This window comes from Cyprinodon variegatus, unplaced genomic scaffold (assembly GCF_000732505.1).
Source record: "Cyprinodon variegatus isolate N-32 unplaced genomic scaffold, C_variegatus-1.0 Scaffold278, whole genome shotgun sequence".
NCBI lineage: Eukaryota > Metazoa > Chordata > Actinopteri > Cyprinodontiformes > Cyprinodontidae > Cyprinodon > Cyprinodon variegatus.
The window spans coordinates 963,061-983,084 of NW_015150731.1; the positions used below are offsets into that span (position 1 = coordinate 963,061).

The window sequence follows — 20,024 nt, forward strand, 5'->3', positions numbered from 1 at the left end:
GTTGTTTGAACAGCCATAAAAAGATCAGATACAGGTCGCATAAGGGCCAAATAATCGGATTTGGGTGACTTCAGACTGCAGTGTGAACGGAGCCTTAGTATTATCCACTGCATCACTTGCATTTCAAATCTTTCAGAAATAGACATGTTAAAATCCAGAGTGTCAGATTTCTTGGCTTCCTCTGCCTTACAGTAGACAAGCTATGAATAGCACCTCAGTCTTACAGGAATTCCCAGTCTGGCAGCACATATGGCATACTCTCTGGAACGAAACATAGTTGTGGATAACCACTAAAGCATGGGCTACATTATTTCTAATACTGAAGTACAGGCTGTCAAGAGCACAAGTCAGAACCAGTTATAGTGTTTTTTCTCCAGGCTTCAGCTATAAAGAGTTAGCAGCTACTATGTTCACACACTGTATAAGGTACACCTGTTCCACCAGTTGTTATGACAATTAGTGAATCAGTCAACCACATGGGAGCAGTCAGAGCAGTAAAGCAACTAGACATATGAAAGACAAGTTTCGTAAGTTTAGACTGAGCATTTGCATGAGTAGAGAAGGTATTTCAGTGATTGTAGCATGGTAGACAGCCTGATCTGATCACCTCAGACACTTTTAATCTAAGGTTGTTTTTTTCAGATATAGTCATCTCAGGTATACAGAAAATGGTTGCAAAGACAGAACGTATCCAGTCAGTTGCAGTTGTGTGAATGAAATTGATGTCAGAGGTTAAAGCGGATGGGCCACAGCAGTAAAAAAAAAAAAAAAAGCAGGTGTTCCTCCTGTCCTAAGCTAAGCACAGTTATCTAAGGCCACAGTTCACATAGTGTTACAAATTGGGAAATCATTGCATGGACATAATTCGGCATAAAACCTGACAGCAAGGAACCATCCTACCTCATATCAACAGTTAAAGCTTGTTTTTGTTGTGAGACACCTTCCACCTATAGTCCATCTGATCATTATTTAAACTCCAAAGAGAGCCTGAGAAATATTTGGGACTTTTTCTATCCCTTCATGAGCACAGCATGTTTATCTTCTGATGATTAATTTTAGTAAGATAATACAACATGTCCCAAAATCTTAAAGGAACCTTTTTTATGCTTGAGTTCAGTGTCGTCAAACAGCCTCCACCGTCACCAGATTTTAACAGATTTATACCATTAAGTTCAGCTGCAGCAATCATTTGATGTTAATAAAAACTAAAATACCTAAAGAAAGTATTATAAATAATTACATTTTTCAATTCTTAATGTAACACAGAGACTAACCTAACACCAGCAAGGTGTGCTAAACAACATAACCAGCGGTAGTAAATTAACATAATTTCAGAACCAAAAAATAAAGCAGAATAAATAGAACATTATAAGATTAATACATGCATAAATCCAATTTGCAAAACAGATTGCAACAGTGTTAAAGTTTATTCAGGCTCGTGCATCTGGCAAAGTATCCCAGTTTTTATTATGGTTGTTCCAGCCACACCAGGTGTCTCCAAGATGACATTTTCCCAGGATGACACAAACTTGCAGACTCAATATTTAGCCCTGACACAATACTGGCCCTGTGAGTGCGTACAAGCTTTGAGCCTGTGGGAAATCAGTTGACTGTTTATAATGAACACAGATTCTGCGTAGAACCGCAAAAAACTGCACAAGGTTTACCCTGTGCTGAGAAAATACAAAATGTTAGGAAACCTTTCAGTTTGCGATAACAGATTTTAACCAATCCCCTAAACAAATCCAGAATATACCTACTCTAATAAGACATATATACCGGTATGTTTTCAATACAGATTTTTTTTTTTACCATGACTTCATTAAGTACACTAGGATTAAGGTTAATGTGTATATATATATATATATATATATATATATATATATATATATATATATATATATATATATATATGTATGTATGTAATGAGAATAAAAAACTAATGATTTTTGAATTATGATCACTCAATCTATATTTTAAAAATAACTACCTTAAAGCAGGAATTAAACAACTTTCATTAAGCTCCCATTTTAAATAACCATTTTGTTAGTTAAATACAATTTCTAATCTTTAGTTTCTTTGTTTTTAAGTGGGAAACCATCATAATAAACAAAAAAAGTGGAAATTATTCTGCATAATTTTCACACGGAGCTCATGACATGTCCTCCTCCATGTCCAGTTTGAAGAAAACATGAGCATAAATGTAAATCTGCAGGCAAATGACCACCTGAACCTGCTTTGACTTCGTTATGTGAAGGAATGAGAAAGAACCAGACGAACCTGTTCATACTTCTAGTCACACCAATGGTCTGCCAATAAACTGTAATGAAACAGGAAATGTTTCTATGAAAGATCTGAGTTGCAGATACTTTTTGGAAACCTTCACGATGTTCTCTGAACTAGACACGTCTTAGCCCTTTTATAATCTAAATGGAACAGTGTCAAAGCTTCACTAATGATCTCATCATTAGGTGATTTCTGTTGCATTTCCACCTCTAAGCAAATTAAAACTGAAATAAACTCTCCGACTATAGATTATTACATATAAAAAGAACTTGCTGAGAATTACCAGTAGGCCAACCTACAGTTTGCCTTTTAGGTGTGTGCTAAGCAGGGTTTAATGCCATGATGAAATGTAAACAGCTGCTTAACTGAAATCCTCAAACTGAGCTGTAGTTAAAGTAAACATTTAGGACTGTTTCATTTTTTCCACAAAGGGGAATTGCTGTAATAGTCAGCAAAAAAATCAGTTTTGCTGTACTCCTTTGGGTTTTGTCAAGTTTTATGTTTGGAAATACGACCCATCATAAATTAGGTTTGTGAGCTTTTTTGCAGGATCTTTAAATAAAACCGAACACCCCCACCTACAGCTGCAGGCAACTAAGTGACAGACTGGTCTGGTTTCAGAATTATGAGTGCTACAGAAATAGGCCCCCCAGATGTTTCTCTTCCGCTTTCATGGCAGATACTTTTGGTTCAAGGAGTAAAGATGCGACAGGTCACATCACAGATTGAGCAACGACTATGATTAAAATGCAGCATAAAAAATATATATTTAGAGCAATTCGGAGAACTTTCAGAACACGCATTAAATCAGTTTATAATTAGAAACTAAAAGACAAAGATGTTTAACTATGATAACTATCACCTTTGGAATGAAAAACATTCAAAGTCACTGAAGAGAAACCAAGTTCTAGGTGCCAAAGGCATCCTTTGTTTAGTCAACACAGCTGAGGGGTGACTTTAAAAAAAAAAAAAAATATATATATATATATATATATATAGTATTTTGCATTTAGTGGCACCACCAGTCCTTTACAGCATAGCAGAAGCTTTAAGGAGAGTTGTAGTGGATTTATGTCATTGTAAATATATAAATTTAGATTGGGAATACATTCGATGATTTAGCTTCTCCCCACACCAGGAAAAATACTGAACACATTAGTGCTTTATGCACAAGCTGCAAAGTTTAGGACGATCAGAGGAGACATCTGATACAATCAAAACTACACTGTAAGGTCAGTCTGTCAATGATTGTTCCTGCATTTTAATTCAGTGACCTGCTTCACTGATTGTCCGGTTACAAGGCCCTTTCATCTAGCATGCGTCTCCCATTACAGGAAATGTGATTCTTAGCAACATTACCCAACTTATCAGCTAGTCCTCAGGCTATTACACAAGCTTTAAGGTGAAGAACCAACCAATTAAATCAAAGATCCTTCTTGTTACGCTCCAAGAAAAAACCTAGACATAATCTCTACAACGAATCATATTAAGAAGCAGCACAGCACACTCTAATTTGGTATAGACAGATCTTTATTAGAAAACAAAAAGCAATGCATTATACAAGCCAACAGCAAGCACAAAGTCAGGAAACTACAGTTAAGAAATAAAGATTAATCTACCATTAAATAGTCAAAATCAGCAACCCAGTAATGGAAAAGAAAAAAAAAAAAACTATTTACAACAAAAATTCATGTTGACCAACATTTTAAACATGATTAGGCCCCTTTCTGGACTTGAAGCGGTCAAGAGGAAGATGAAACTGGGGTTATAACAGGTTAAAAAAATAAAGGAGTCTGCAACATCAAGATAGAAGAAAATTACAAATTAATTTCTATCATTCTTGGGTCTGGATTTAAATGGAGGCTAAGCATGTGTGGAAATGTTATGGTGTTAGTTAAAATCTACAGCTCTACTTTAATTCCTGTTTTGCATGCCTAGTCTACAAAGAAAAACACACCACCTGCCTGTTTGCACAGGTGGTGCTTTAAGGTCAGGATTCAAACAGGGGACTGAGAGACACGCATGTACAGATGCTTCACCTAACTACCTCCCAGCCCCCTGCTCATAACTAATATCAGCAACTTCCATACTCTTCTCTAAGCTCTCAAACATTCCCTGTTCAGGGATCAGACACCTTCACACACGCCTTCGAGTACCTAAAATGAATGCCTGATACTAAAAATGGTTTACTTTGCTTATAGCCCGTGAACACAACAGCAGAAACTAACACCACAACTCTTCACCAAGCAGACTTTCTGTCATCTAAGCCACTGAGGCGGTCTTCCCACGGTGGTGTTTACGAACTTCTTCCATCAAGTCCTTGAGATACTGGATCTCTCGGCTGATGGACTCCGCTTTCTCCCTCAGCTCGTTGTTTCTCTTCTCCAGCTCTTCTCGTTCAGAGTTCAGGTGCTCCTGTTCTACCCTCTTCTTCTGCCGATAGCGAGTGGCGGCCGTCTTGTTCTGCTCCATCTTTTTCAATTTCTTTTCAACCACCTTGGGTGCACCAGACACTGATTTGACTTTGGGGGTCTTGGGAGAGGCAGACTCTGGTTTGCAGTAGGGTTTGGTTCTGGAGGATCCAGCGCTGGGGGAACTGGGAAGAGAGGGATGACGGCTGGGCGACCCTACGGCTGACTCTATGCCAGAGTCACTTTCGGAGTCGCTCGAGTGAGAAGTGCTAATAGACAGATCGGGGAGAGAAATGACGGGGGGCTCATCTTTGTTCGAAAGAACAACTACAAAGTGAGCAGTGGTGGGAAGAGAGACCAGAATGGGACTGGCGGTCTGAAGGACTTCACTGGAATCTGAGATCACAGTATTGGCAATGGATGGGGATATCTTCCCAACATCCAGAACATCGACTTCACTCCCCAGCTCCAAGGTGTAGGCTGGAGAGGGGGGAGATAAGGGGTGAGGGGATGAAGGCTCAGGCTTCAACTCCACATCTGGATCAGGAGCCACCTCTTTCCCCACCTGAACATCCACAAGAGGGGTTTCCAGGGGTTGGGAGGGGATGTCTGATTCTAGGCTGCTATGCTGAGATGAGATGGTTGGATTTAAGGAATCTAGATCCATGTGAGGATCAAGGGAGGCCAAGAGATCTTCAGGAGAGCCGGTGGACTCCTCAGACGAGCAAGAGCCAATGAGGGATTCCAGGTCAAAATCACTCAGGTCGATCTTTTCCGACATCCAGTCCATACTGCCCAAATCATCTATTAACAAAAGAGAGGTCATTAAAAACCCTTTTAAAACAACAAATAAGCATCTCAAACATTTTTATAGCCATTTACCTTTACCATCGCCTGCTCCGTGCCCGCTGAGCAGATCACTGTCACCCAGCAGGGAGAGGGGCAGCAGGTCCAATTCTGCCTTGGCTTCCGGGTAGGAGGAGGAATGAGTGAGAGGAGGGGACGGCGGTGGGGAGGTGGAGGAGAATGGAGAAAACGGCATGGTCTGATAGGGAGATGTAGAGGATCCAAAGGACGAGGAGAAAGAGAGGGAGGGCGAAGCAGGCGCCTTCACCTCAAAAGAGGAGGAAGGAGATAAAGCTTCTTCTTCATCTTGGTCCAGAAGGGGCCCCATGGGGTCAGCCATCAAAAACAAGGACCCTGTTAATAAGCAGTTATGGTGTTACATGACTTAAATGATAAAAAAGTACATTTCCATTAAAAAGTGTCAAAAATAGTTGTGAATGTAAGCCAATAGGGCCTGTATGTATGCAGTGTAGGCGACAAAATGTCAGGAACACCTGTCACACAAACCTGAGTACAGGGTCTCCATGTCCTCCAAGGCTAGCTGGGAGAGTGTCATGGCGGCTGCTGGTCAGTGGTAATGACAAAAGAGTGTAGGAAAACAAACTGGATCCTGATGTCAAGTCGAGGGGTCCGGTACTGCTGTCGAGGGCAGCAAAGCTGAGGGTGGTTGCTGGGAGAGACCTGGATTTTAAGGATAACATCAGGGTTAATAGAGAATTTGGAAATATTTTGGATCAAAAACATGTTATTTTTCTCCAGCATGATAGAAAAGAGTTACATCCAAAAATATTTTCCTTTCCTGCCTAGGGATAACATTGAGCAATCCAAAGTGCATTAACATTCTGTGGTATCAACTTTACTGTTGCCTTACATATTTAATACAAGACGTGTATATTTTGAAGGACCTGCAAGCTCTCAGCATGCACAGTCCTCCTCACAAACGAGAAAAAAATATATAAGTGTAATTATACTGATTATCTAAAAATGTGGGTAATATTATGGAGCCAATTCTAAATTAGATTTTCTACTTTTCACTAACTTTTATTCTGTAAAAATAGATCAAGCACTATGTAGGAAACTTTGGACAAAAAAAAAATCCATCAAATCAATTTTGTAGCAATTAAAACAAAACAATACCAGCCTAAAAAAAAAAGCTCATTCTTAATGGGAAGAAGATACACTGTTTGAATTAAAGGCGACAATTAATAAAAAGTTCATAAGAGGCTGAAATATAAACATGTAAATGTTTTCGTACAAGTTCTGAACCCATATTTCCATTGGAAAAGCAAGTGAAAAATGTCACATATAATCAGTTTATAGAAAAAAACATTTGTTTTAAGGGACAAGTAGAATACAAAATGAGGAGACGAAAGAATTTATAGCCAGAAAATGTTGCCACATGATTTAGAGTTATTCTGGTTTGGCCAGTTTTTGTACTGAACCAACTCCCCACTTTTACTTCCTTAAATGCAGCTATTCAGCTAAATTTCCGAGTAATTTCCCAGTGAACAGCTTGTCTGTCACTATGCTGAGGGGGTGGAGGCAGCGCCTAGCTTATCTCGGCTAAAGCGTCAATGCCAGTTAAACGGGGAGCACCCCGCCCCGACCGGGGGATAATGCTTCCTTATTTGGTCATGCTCTGGTTGACGGTTCCGCCTTCTCGCATGAGTCATGGCTCGGATGTGGGTGGATGACCGCCATTTTCACAACAGAGCCATCTGTGCAAGGCGGGGGAACCGACGTAAAAAAGACAATCCGCGCCATTTTGGCCACGCCACGTTGACAGTATCTGGTGTATACAAACACAACGGTCTAAACAAATACGATAATATCGCTGCAGCTAGAGTTATTCTAATAAAAATATATATAAGTTTTAGCCATCAGTATCCAAGTTAGTCGATATGGATGACAAGTTAAGAGTGATCACGGTGGCCATCATTGAGTGCCGCCGGCTAGACAGCCTCGGTCGAGACGCTGATATTTAACACTTGGCATTCATTTAATCGATTCGAATCAACCCTTTTTAAGCATTTTAATCATATCTCCAATTATACAGCCTCTTTGTGCTAACAAAACTAAATATTCCAAAGCTTCGGGTATTCTACCGCTCAGTGTGAAATTGTAAATCAAAATACTTACGCCATTTTGCAAGAAATAGCCAGTGCACTTAGCCGCTGCACTGCCGGGTTTTTGCCGCTGCAAATGTTGCTGGCGCACGCCTTTACACTGCCATTGTGGCGCTTTATGGGCTCTTAGGATAGCTCAATCTCTTTCACAGCAATACAGACGAAGAACAGACAAATATGGCCACACCGGGTTTTATAAAGTCGAAGCACTGCCCCTCCCTTGTATTCTTCCGCGGTTGAGTCTTATGGGTACGATCGTTTCAATGAAAGGGGTAGCGCGAGTGAGCGGAGTTTTTTCTGTTTAGTTGGATATAGACTGGTAGCTCCGCTCACGCGGACAGTAATTGATTTAAAAAACACTAACACCGTCACAGATAAACCTTGGCTCGAATTCGGCTGCGTCTTCCAAGGACGTGTTTCACCGCCGTACGATCTTTCTCTTAGCAACCGGGTCAGTTGACACACAAAGCAGGAAAAGAATACATCCCGAACTTTTCAAAACTGTTTATTTTATTTTTTTTATGTAAAGTGAACAAATACTACAATCATGAGAACACAGAGTGCAACAAAGGTGACAACCACCTGGAGCATGAACAAATAAAAGCCAATATAATGATAAAAAAAAGGGGATCAACATATAAGTAAATCTAAACAATGTATGTATTAAAAATATATCTGCAAAACCTCTTATATTCAACAACGAAAAAAATTTTAGTTAAGCAAATTTTGCAAGAGAATTAAAAAATAAAAATCCTATCAGTCTCCACACTGCAGATATATTAGAATCTGTTCTTAAATTAAAGCCAAACCCATTTACACAGTAGTAGATAAAAACATTTCCTTAAAAAAAATCATTAACTGCCACATATGTGACTCAATGACCATTTATAAAACTATTTTCATTAATTTCAGATGGAACTATTCACATATTTGTATTATATTAAAGTGCACTTCCAATATTCACCACTGTTCGGCGCCAAGTGCCTTTTTCCTCTGAGCATGGAGCAACCGCCCTGCTTGGATTTGCAATGAATCCTGGAATATCCAAAGCTACATAGGATACACTGGACCCATCCTTCAAATCGGGCATAAATTAAGGATGCATTTGTCGGCTGCTTAATGATGGCTGAGTTTGAATTCAGGGGCTGTGTCCTCCGAAGGCCAGATTCGTGAAAAAAAAAAAAAAAAAAAACTATATACAAAAATTACACATAAGCATTCACAATTAAATACTGTATATCTATTTATATTATGTTTCTCCATGGCCTCTCGTATGGCTCCGAAGCGATTCTGGTCCGCCATCCGGCGTCTCAGGAGGGGGAAGCGGTGCAGCACCAACACTGTTTATAGTGGGGATGGTGTGCTGCTGACCTCGACTCGGGACATTGTGGGTCGGTGGGCGGAATACTTAAAAGACCTCCTCAATCCCACCAACATGCCTTCCATTGAGGAAGCTGGGCCTCGGGACTCTGTGGGCTCTCCAATCTCTGTGGGCGAGGTCGCCGAGGTGGTTAAAAAGCTCCTCGGTGGTAGGGCCCCCAGGGTGGATGAGATCCGCCCCGAGTTCCTCAAGGTCCTGGATGTTGTAGGGTTGTGTTGGCTGATGCGACTCTGCTGCATTGCATGGACATCAGAGGCAGTTCCCCTGGATTGGCAGACTGGGGTGGTTGTCCCCCTATTCAAAAAGGGGGACCGGAGGGTGTGCTCCAATTACAGGGGAGTCACACTCTTAAGCCTCCCCGGCAAGGTCTATTCAGCTGGAGAGAAGGGTCCGTCGGATAGTCGAACCTCGGATTCAGGAAGAGCAGTGTGGTTTCCGTCCTGGTCGTGGAACGCTGGACCAGCTCTGCAACCTCATCAGGGTCCTGGAGGGTGCATGGGAGTTCGCCCAACCAGTCTACATGTGCTTTGTGGACTTGGAGAAGGCGTTTGACCGTGTTTCTTGGGGAGCCCTGTGGGGCGTTCTCCGGGAGTATGAGGTGCCAGGCCCTTTGATACGGGCTGTCAGGTCCCTGTATGACCGGTTTCAGAGTCTGGTCCGCATTGCTTGGGGTTCCCTCCTGAGGGGCTAGAAGAAGTGGCTGGGGAGAGGGAAGTCTGGGCCTCCCTTCTTAAGCTGCTGCCCCCGCGACCCGACCCCCGATAAGTGGAGGAAGATGGATGGATGGATATTATGTTTCTGAATATATCATTTATAAGGTGAAAACCAATGAGATGTGTCAAAAATCATTTTTTATTTGTAGTTTAGATTCTATTATGACTTATAGTTGACATATGGAAGTTATGGAAGTTTTGAATTGCTACCTTAAAGACAAACCATCAAAGGCTGAATTAAAATTTCGAGGATGCACCTACCGAAGGCCGGATCTGTTACACAGCATCGAGATCTGTGTAACAGATCTGTATTCAGAAATTTGAATTTCTGAATTCAAATTCAGCCTTTGATGGTTTGTCTTTCAGGTAGCAAATCAAAATATAGTTATATTTCCATATGTCAAATATAGGTCATAATTATCCTTTATTCTCTCTTTGTTGCAAGGGTGTGAGGTAGCATTTTCTTTGCCTGCCACAAGTTTCAAAGTATTTTTTAAAAAACAGCAGGCTTTTTTATTTTTGTTTGGAACGGCAGAGTTACTGTAGCTAATTAGAAGACAGGACGTATGCAGTAATATTTTGAAAAGCTGACAGCATGCCAGCATTCATGTTCTCTAGCTGAAAATAAGTCAAAAATGCTGAAACATTAGCTTGTTTTTTTGGATTATGTCTTTGTATGTGTGTTTGTTTTTTGGGTTTGTGTTTGAGTGTATCTGAGAAAATTCGCTTGAATCATTAGAACTTATTGGCACTATCTGTTTCATTCAGTTTCCTGTGTTACAGCCATTTTCTTGTGATGTTTCTTATACAGTAAGTATACAGTAAGTAAGTATACGTGAATTATCTTCAATAATCTACCTGAAAAGGTAAAACACATATTTCCTTGTCATTCGTTATTTTTTTTATATATATAGATACAAGTCTTGCATTTGGAGAGCTAGTTTTTATTTTCTAGGTTCTTTTTTGTAGTTTTCTGTCTCATTTGGAAGTCTGGCTCTCATGTTTCCTTCCTATTATGTTTGTGCTTGCTCTTGTTGATTTTTATCCCAGTCTTATGTTGAGTATTTGTTTGAGTCTTTTTTTAAGCTGAGTGGTGTTCTGTTTGTAAAAATTTTTTTTAATTTTTTTTTATTTGGTGTCCCTATATGTTCACTTTCTATCTGATATGAGACTTTTGAAGTTGTCCTTGAGCATTCACAGCCTATACCTATCTCCACAATCTGCAAATTCTCTTTAAAACTCTATAATGAGCTTTGCTTCATATTCATTTTAAACCTAGGTTTAGCAGAGTTATCCACGAATTATTTTCCTTCCACTCAGCTTTCCGATAATATGATTGAATACGGCATTCTGTGAGCCTTCCTCTTTAGAAACAACTTATTGTGGCCTTCCTTCCTTGTGAAGGGTCAGCCGGACATCTTCAATTGTAAGTCAGAAGTCTTTAGAGGTTTAGGGGCAAATATCTTCTGAGGAAAGGACTCCAGCAACATTTTAAAGAGGCAAACAGTCTTCCCATTGAATGGAAAGGTCAGTGGTAGCCAAAAGGCAGCCCTTAGAGACCAGTGTGTTGTATTGTTTAGACGTTACACGTTTACCACACCCGAGTCATTAGCAGGCTCATCCCAATCTTGGTCTGATTTCAATTAGATTAATTTTCTTCCAAATTGAACTTAACTATGCAGGAGTAATGGATTTAAAATATTTAAGTGAATGATCCCCAAACACATGATTAGGACAGCTCTGGTTAGGACCACATCAGTATTTGAAAAAAAAAATCCAGTTTTTAATTTATTTGTTTAATAAACTTGTAAAAACCACATTTTCAGTTTTGGTAACGGTAAGTCATAATTATTTACACACAATAACTGCCTGGAATATATTATTGTTCTGTTGTTGTTTTTTAAATTAATTTACTGAAACAATGAAGCTTTGAAATAATCTTCAACAAAACTCAAATCTGTTCAGATGTACCTGTACATTTGGACGAACACATTTGTTTTGGATTGCCTTGGACTGTTCTAGTTAAACAGTTCACCTGAAAAATCATTAGTTCAACTTTTTTATTTTCTTTAGTCCAGCTGTTTTTAATGTTCTTTTTTTGTTTCTGCGTTTTTAAAATTTTTTTTCCTACTTGCTTTGATTCTGTTTTATTTTCCTATATTTTATTCATGTAAAGCACTGAATTGTGTACTGAATTGTGCTATACAAATAAATTTGCCTTGCCTTGCCTTACATGTTTAGGTAAAGATGTTTGGTTAGATACATATTCTTTCTGCTGTGCAGCATATGTTCTTGTCTGCTGTTGGTCTCTGGGGGTTGAGCACTGATCTCTATTTTTTACTAGATTGCGGTTTGCCCGAACAAAGTGAAGCAACCGGCCGGCATATTGGTACTCCCCACTCCCACGGGCATGCACAGTAAAAAGGCCTACGTTTGTAACATTTAGCTGCAAAAAAAGCAGTTTGTCAGCTGTGAGACGATGTTTCAAAGGTGATTTCACAGTCGGTGGATTTACTAACCAAGAAAATCCATATATACGGCCATGTATACCATAGTATAGTATGTAACGTAACATTAGTCTGGCTATCTCACACTGACTCCATTGACTGAGCCATTGACATTGTGTCTAATGTTAGAAAATTGAAAGTAGAGTAAATAGAAAGTAATTCACAGTGAAATGTCAATGTAGTAATTCTATATATGTGGATGACGCTGTCGTTTTTGTAGTGTTTGGTGTATTTATCATTCCAGTCATGTGCTAAAACCTATTGCATGTTATATTGGTGAAAAAAAACCCAACTCAAACATTTTTAAAGGCTAATGCATAGACACAGCAAAAAAGTATATGGCATCATGCATGCAAAATTTGCAAATAGAAAAATACTATTGCATTAAAAGACATGCACTTGTAATTCAGTCTTGATGTAAAATCTTGAAATTATATGCAATATCTTATTACCATAACAATGCAATCAATAAATGTATATAATAAATATATATAATAAATTTAGCACTTTTGCCACATCTGTATTATTGTGCTCCATCAACGCATACATTTAGTTGTGGTGATTGGCATTATATTTTATATTAAGTGATTTATAGATTTCATTGATTTCATAATGACTATGCAATGTGATGTGCCTTTTTTTTTTTTTAACCATAAGTTACATTAAACTACTTATACTATGAAACAGCAAGTGTGTGGCGAAGTGATGAATTTCTCTTTATTTTGAAAGTTTCAAAACTAAACATGAGAACATCAACGTTGTTCGATGATGTAGCGCATATATTGTTCACATTGATACCAGTCTAACTAGGGAGTACCAATATGGAAGCCTGTGGCTTTTTTCCACCCCATACTATCAAAGGACAATCAGCATTCCAGTGAATAAATAGAGTTAAGTGGGGTTGAGTCTGTTCAGGACAGTCATTAGTAGAGAGTTAAACTGGATTGCCCCCTAGAGGTAATTGTGTGCATTGAAGTTACATTTAATGTCAAGAAGAGACAGTAAAGCTACACTAAAGATAGACACAAATAGCAGTACTTATTTTGCTGTAATAGCTGATCATTGTCTGCAGAACTTTATTATGTAGGGCTCATTCATTAAAATCACAAGGTTTTTTCAAAGCAGCCAATATACTAGATATGATTAAATACAGATACAAGCACATAATCTAGTGTTTATAATCATTGAATCTATGATGATTAACATTTTAAAATTCTACTTTATTCTATAAGAAACCCAAATCAAACCATAACCGGATCTAAATCCCAAAGCTCTACTCTGTAAAATACTTAATATCTTTAGGCACTCTCACTGAAGACATCTTTTATTTTATGAAGCTCTTTCAATGCAAGGTCAAGGTCTTCTGCTATTTTCCGGAGCTTCTTTGCGAGCTTTGACTCGAGACCTCTCTTCACTTTCCTCCCATCTTTGGTGAAGTAGTAATCCATGCCAAGTTTGAAGCCATCCAGCATTCCAGAAGCATTGCTGCTCTTATCTGATGCTATGGCACTCGCTTTCCCTAGAGTGAGCTGCACCACAGAGACTGCCGTCCACGAATTCAGCCTCTTTTTATCCACCATGTCTTCAAGAGGAGCCAGACCATGCTGCTTCAGCAGGTCCATGCCTTCATTGATGAACTTCAAGCATGTTAGAATTTCTTCAGAACGTTCCTTAAATTCCTGCAAGGTTTTTTCGATTTTCTTATTGTCTTGAGTTAAATTTGCCTGAAAAACACATCAGAAATGTAAAAATTACACACAGAAAAATGTTATCAGGACTATTTTGCTTTGGGTTTATTGTTCCTAATTATTACATACATCTGGGAAAAAAAACTGTACCTCATATATTTATTGTTAACTGGGAACCATTTTCTGTTTTGTTGTAGGTAAGTTTGCTATATTTGTAAGACAATATGGAAACTTTTAATACTTTTGTATATTTGTCAGCTGAAGACAAAATGAAAGAGCATACATTTTAGAAAACATAGATGAAAATAAGTTCACATCCAATAGGGTATAAATCAACAAAAGTGCAACAACATTTCAATTTGCAATTATACAGCAACATTAATAATGTAAAGGACTCCTGTTACTGCCTTTTTTATTTCTTTTTCTCAACAAAGTGCAATCCATTTACACTATATACACCAAATACAGATTTTGCCAGTTACGTCTACTTAGTTTTCAGACCTGTCAAAATATTACACTTGACAAGTTACAAAAGACACACAAAAAAATTGGTTTCTTTTTCTTTTTTATGCATTGCAGAGCAACAAAAAAATAGTACATATTTGTGAATTGAAAGAAAAATAAAGTTGTGGATTTAATATTTTTATTTATCAAAAAATAATAAGACCCACAGCTAGTTAGTAAACAAAGTTAACGTTTGTTTGATTTAAAGAAATGTGTAAAATATATTTTAAAAATATGCAGGATACTGTCCTTTTAACACACCGCTACTTTATTTTAAAGTATAAAGGATACATGTGCTATAAAGGTTCAGTCAATGTCCAGGAATACGGCTGAAAAGGCTTGAAAATGACCGTTCAGATATTTTTCATCCAGTCATTCTGAACTTGAGCTATTTTAAATAGCTTTATGGAAAACTATCTTATTGTCCAAATCATGAAAGCCCAAAGGTTTTTGATTATGGGTCATTTTCCCTCCACTTCAGTCATGTTTTTGTTATAGCCTTGGTTCTGTTTTACTTTGTTACATGAGATCTAGTTTTAGTGGTTTCATTCTTATCTTGTTATGTTATTTTCAGTTCTCAGGTTTTTATTTGTTGCCCTCTGCTGCCCTCTTGTGTTCTCCTTTTTCCCTAGCTCCTTTCCCGTTTCTGCTCTGTTCACACTTGCTCCCAATCTGCTCGTTAGCTCTGTCTTTGTTTCAGTCTCCCATAAATACTCTCTCTGTGCAGTTCTTCAGTGCTGGTTCCTTGTAACTTCTCGTCTAACTTCCTCCAACGTCTCTCTGAGCCTTTCTCCTCGTGATAGTATCCCCCCTTGTGTCTCCATGGTTTCTGGTTTGTTTTGACTTTGTTTTCATGTTTTGATTTTTGGATTCCTGGTTTCCGGTTTGTTTGGACTTTTTTTCATGTTTGGATTTTTGTATTTCCTGCCTCTGTGTTCAGTTAACCTTTAATTAAACCCACAAGAAAATCACCTCTGCCTCCCTGCCTCTGCATTTGGGTCAACAAACCACAACCAAATCCTGACAGTTTTAGTGTATGCAGTCCAATCAAAAAATCTTAATAAAACACAAAATTGAAGATTGTGGAAAAAAAAATTTGAGCAGAAAACGGAGAGGTTTTCACAAAATGTGTGATTTCAGTTAAAGTAATATATCATTGCAACCTATCGATCACTCTGCAGCTGTATTATTGTCTAATTAGGGGCAGTCTTATATCTAAATAAGCCATTAACAATAAGCTTTAGGTTACCTTGTTTGCAATGGCTGCTGATGCACCAGTGACACCGCCGGCTGCAGCCACACCAGCACCAACCACAGTGAGGGCCAGTGAGGCTCCCGCTGTGAAAGGGGCCAGAATCACCCCGGCGGCAGCTGCCACCCCTCCTGCAACTGATGATGCACCTCCAGTGATACCAGCAATCTTGGTTCCTTTTGAAACCTTAAAATGATTAGAGGAGCTTGACTCAGCAAAAGGTACTACGGCATTCAAAGGAGAGAAAGGCAGCTCTGCATGCCTCTGATTTGCATATATGGACATTGACTTCCATTTGTTGTGTAGAACTAAATAATGTGACATTACCTTATCCAAGTTGTCCGCAATATTCTGTAGCTCTAAGATGAGCTCCTTAAGCTCTCCACCATGTCTGTCCATCAGCTCAATGTAAGACTGGATTGCTTTGTACAGATGCTCAGCTTTGACAGTAACGACTCTGGAATATACCAATAATATTCGAGTAGTTTAAACAGTTGAGTAAAAAGGTTCAAAACATTTCAGCTACCTGTAAAGTACCCCTTTAGTTACACTCACTGTTACCAATGAGGGTAAAGTTTATCTTCTATACTTCAGTCATTTAAGTTATAAAATAATGACATTTAGATTATAATATTAAAACTAATAGTTTTGTCTTAGCATTGTTCAGATTCAGGTTGCCGTTAGGTGTTATGGACCAATTATAAATAAACTACAGTGCTAATTAAACTAAGTGGACTGAAAGCTAAATATACATTTTTCAAATACTTTGACCATTAATACAAAACTGATATTTTTAAAAGAAAACTAGTGTGGATTATTTTGAGAACAATCAGAATAATCTGAATTCAACATTGTGTTAATATCCATTTTGATATTGGCAGGTTTTCCACCCTTTTCTCAGTGGGTGGTCAGTTCTTTTTCTGAAAAAAGTCCAAATGTCTGCTAGTATGAAGATATTTAGACAGCCTAAGTGTGACATTTTTGAGGGCCACTGATTTGGAGCATGTACTTAGAGGCAATTACAAAGCTTGGATTAGCTGAAAAACTTAGATGTAATACATGTGTATAATACAAAATGTATATTTATCCATTGATTTTTAGCCAGGGGCAATTCAGAATAACTATTCAACAGCTATGTATGTGTAAGGGAGCTGCAGTGACCCGAGGCTGAGACTTCAACCTTGGGTATTTTTTCTGCAAGGCTGCAGGGCTACCAACTATTCCACTGCATTGTGTTCTTGACAGAGGTAACAAAGTACAAATACTTCATTACCTCACTTAAGCAGAAATTTTGGCTATCTATATTTTGCTGGCGTAATCATTGTTTAGGCAAGTTTTTACTTCTACTCTCTGTTTTTTGCAATTATCTCCACTGTCTACCTCTCAAATTTTAGAAATATATTCTTTAGTTTTGTTTCATTTAATCCAGTTTTTGTTATGGCATGTTGATATATATAAAAAATTACAACCAACAGAATAATTTGTTTCATCCAGAAAAATAATTACCTTGTAGTTATACTCAGTACTACAACAACTTGTTGTTAACCACATACCACATACTCTTTTAAGAGGATGCAATGTTAAATTTGACAATGTTACCATTGGTTATAAAACAAAAGAAAAGTATAAGGAAGTTATCATCCAGAATTGTAGAAACATGTTCCTTTATTAAGGTAGTTCAATAACCAGTATAACATTTAAAGCATCCGTGTCAAAATTTTTCCTGCATTACTTTTACTTTTATACTTTAGGCAGTTTCAAAAATTGTACTTTTACAATTTTACTTGAGTAAAAAGCTTAATATGAAACTCTTAACTCCTACAAAAGTATTTTAAACAGTATGATTTATAGTTCTACTTGAGTAATAAACATTAATTCTTTTGACATCACTGGTTCTATATTCCAAAACCAACTATCAGGAAATGTCTTATTAAAAAGTAACGACAACAACTAAAGTAAGAGTTTACTTACTGTTCTATGGATAATCCTTTCAATTGGAGATCCCTCACAACATCCCTCCATGCTGCACATTAACAAAAACAGTTTAGTAACAAAGGCCTCCAATTTGCCCCTTCGCCAGATATGAATATTCATTTCAATGATTTTTCTCCTTAAACCGAAAAACATTAAAGCCGTACTTATCAGAAAAAGTTTATTTCTCTTGATACTTTTGATGGTAGCGTTCTAATTAGTCACTGAACGAAATAGACATGCTAAAACCTTATGCATAAAGTATTTCCAATTTTGGTCAGCCAGCTTACATTGCAGGACATGCGAGTGAAATTTCACCACTAGGTGGACTGTTGAGAACCATATGTCGACCAAAACAAGATGTGTGACATTTTGATTAGCTGAATGTGCTCCCACAGAGCCTTAGCAGATGCATTTAAGAGGCAGGGCAGGGCTTAGCTCAAAGTAAAAGATATTGACATGGATGCACCACCAGTTCACCTTTTTACCAAATGACTGGAGGAAAACACAGAGAGATGTCATACCATGTTCAATCTAAAATGATACCTTTAATTCATGTCACTTGTTTTCAGCCATTTTCATTTAAAATAGTAAACCACCTTCAAAATAATGAATTATTGCTTATAATTCATACAATCCCTTACTTAACCAACAGAAGGAACTATGATTAATCAGCTGTTCGTGCATTTTACTTACTGAAATCACGTTAAAGGATTTCCCTGAAATAGACTGTTGAAGATATTCTTTTATTAAAGCTAAATAAAATAAAAAAAAAAATGGATACAGAATGTGCCCAAGGCAACTTAAAACTGACAAATAGGCAGTGCAAAATGTAATTTGTCCAAAGGTTGGATATAAAAATATATATCCAAAAATTGCAAAATTTTGAAATGGCAAAGGGGCAAATAACATCAATGGGACATCAAATATTTCAATCTCATCACTCACGTGTCTTTGCCTTGTAGGAAACAGATGATCCATCCTAGTTACAAAAAAAATTGTTTATGGCACAACTTTAAAAGCTGCAGGTGATCATACACTTGGTCTCATGCTGACATAGGTCAGAGTAAACAAATAAGAGTATACCTTGAAAACAATTTTTGTCTGCCAACTGTTAATCATACAGGTTGCCTGTTTAATCTTACTGATTTTTCTGGCCCTAAAAGAAACATATATTACCCTCTCTCTGTCATTATCAGTGGTTTCATTTTGTCCAGAATTTTGTCTTGACCATGTCCTTATCGGAAGTGGTGGTGGAGTAGAATTCTCTTGATAGGTCTGTTTGAAAGAGAAATAGAAACCAGAAATTAATGGAGATGATTGAATTCTAATTGTAACAAAGGCCTAATGATGTTAAGTTACATTTTCAAATGTTTTTTTAGATCTGCTTATATTGGCAGAAACAATGAAATGTCAAAGTAGGACATTCTACATGATTGTGTCACTGCTGCCATCCTCTGGTTTAGAAAAGAACTGCATCACCCAGAGGTTATGATTTACATCCTGGTGGTTAACAACAAATTACCTGGTAAGGGGGCCACTTTAATCCCTGACAAGGGATTAAATCAAAATCAAATAGATAGAATAGTGTTGATAGCAAAAGAACATATTCGTTAAACACTGAATGTAACACATCAATTCATACAGGTCTCTGTTACAGTGTCAAAAAGGCATTTAATTGAATTTATCTGCCAACAAGAATACCCCCTTTGATGCCATTATGGATAAAAAATATGAAAACATTAGGGACAAGATAAAAGTAGCTACTTGAGAGATATTTCAATCCGTTTTCTCATCTAAGAGAGGCCCGTTCCTGCGACTGAGGGTGAAACTCTTGGCAGGTACGGCTTATCTTTTTTTTTTTTTTCCATTTTCATTGTTAGAAACATTGTTTTAGAAACAAGTCCTGAGAAAAGTGTTATTATTTTGCTAAAACAAATTTAACTAAAAGATTCAGAAGGTTGGTCAGTGGTTGGCCATAGGAAGGCCACCCCTCCAGATCCGCCGCTGGCTCCATGGTGTTGCCCATTGATTATGCAAATTGCAGTTAGTCGAATTTCTCTCTTTGACATTCCTACCTTCTTGTCTCTGTCATCAACAACTTCATGTTGTCCAGAATTTTGTCTTGACCATGTGTTTGGTAAAACTGCCCACAGAGTAGTGTCTCCTAAATTTCTCTAAATAAAAAAAAAAAAAAAAAAAAAACAGGAGCCAAAGTCCACAGCATATAAGAGAATAGCAAAATGGAGATAGCAAAATTTGAATTAATTTATGTTATTATTTTTCTTTTAATAGACAATTTTAAATTTGAAAAAAGTAATTTAATCACAAAGCAAACC

General features: G+C 37.7%; 2 protein-coding genes across 2 annotated transcripts; both read right to left on the reverse strand.

Annotated features, from left to right (window-relative positions):
- Window positions 1–3,799: 3,799 nt before the first annotated feature.
- Window positions 3,800–7,868, reverse strand: LOC107090074 (cyclic AMP-dependent transcription factor ATF-4-like). Its single transcript, XM_015383237.1, has 4 exons — window positions 7,683–7,868; window positions 6,051–6,224; window positions 5,580–5,897; window positions 3,800–5,501 (listed from the first exon to the last, which is right to left on the reverse strand). Exons 2-4 carry the CDS (start codon window positions 6,097–6,099, stop codon window positions 4,549–4,551), a joined length of 1,320 nt encoding a protein of 439 aa, XP_015238723.1. The 5' UTR covers window positions 6,100–6,224; window positions 7,683–7,868; the 3' UTR covers window positions 3,800–4,548.
- Window positions 7,869–13,447: 5,579 nt separating this feature from the next.
- On the reverse strand, window positions 13,448–16,160 carry apol4 (apolipoprotein L4). The gene is made up of 3 exons (XM_015383227.1): window positions 16,042–16,160; window positions 15,712–15,900; window positions 13,448–13,994 (listed from the first exon to the last, which is right to left on the reverse strand). Exons 1-3 carry the CDS (start codon window positions 16,111–16,113, stop codon window positions 13,569–13,571), a joined length of 687 nt encoding a protein of 228 aa, XP_015238713.1. The 5' UTR covers window positions 16,114–16,160; the 3' UTR covers window positions 13,448–13,568.
- Between the last annotated feature and the right edge of the window lie 3,864 nt (window positions 16,161–20,024).

Bases quoted from the DNA above. Each gene is read 5' to 3' on its own strand.
- LOC107090074 (XM_015383237.1), bottom strand. From the start codon at position 6,099: ATGACACTCTCCCAGCTAGCCTTGGAGGACATGGAGACCCTGTACTCA. The intron at 5,898-6,050 runs GTTTGTGTGACA...GCTTATTAACAG, and splicing joins CATGGAGACCCTGTACTCAG to GGTCCTTGTTTTTGATGGCT. The intron at 5,502-5,579 runs GTAAATGGCTAT...TTTTGTTAATAG, and splicing joins CGGAGCAGGCGATGGTAAAG to ATGATTTGGGCAGTATGGAC.
- apol4 (XM_015383227.1), bottom strand. From the start codon at position 16,113: ATGGACAGACATGGTGGAGAGCTTAAGGAGCTCATCTTAGAGCTACAG. The intron at 15,901-16,041 runs GTAATGTCACAT...AATCATTTTAAG, and splicing joins TTGCGGACAACTTGGATAAG to GTTTCAAAAGGAACCAAGAT. The intron at 13,995-15,711 runs GTAACCTAAAGC...TGTGTTTTTCAG, and splicing joins CAGCAGCCATTGCAAACAAG to GCAAATTTAACTCAAGACAA.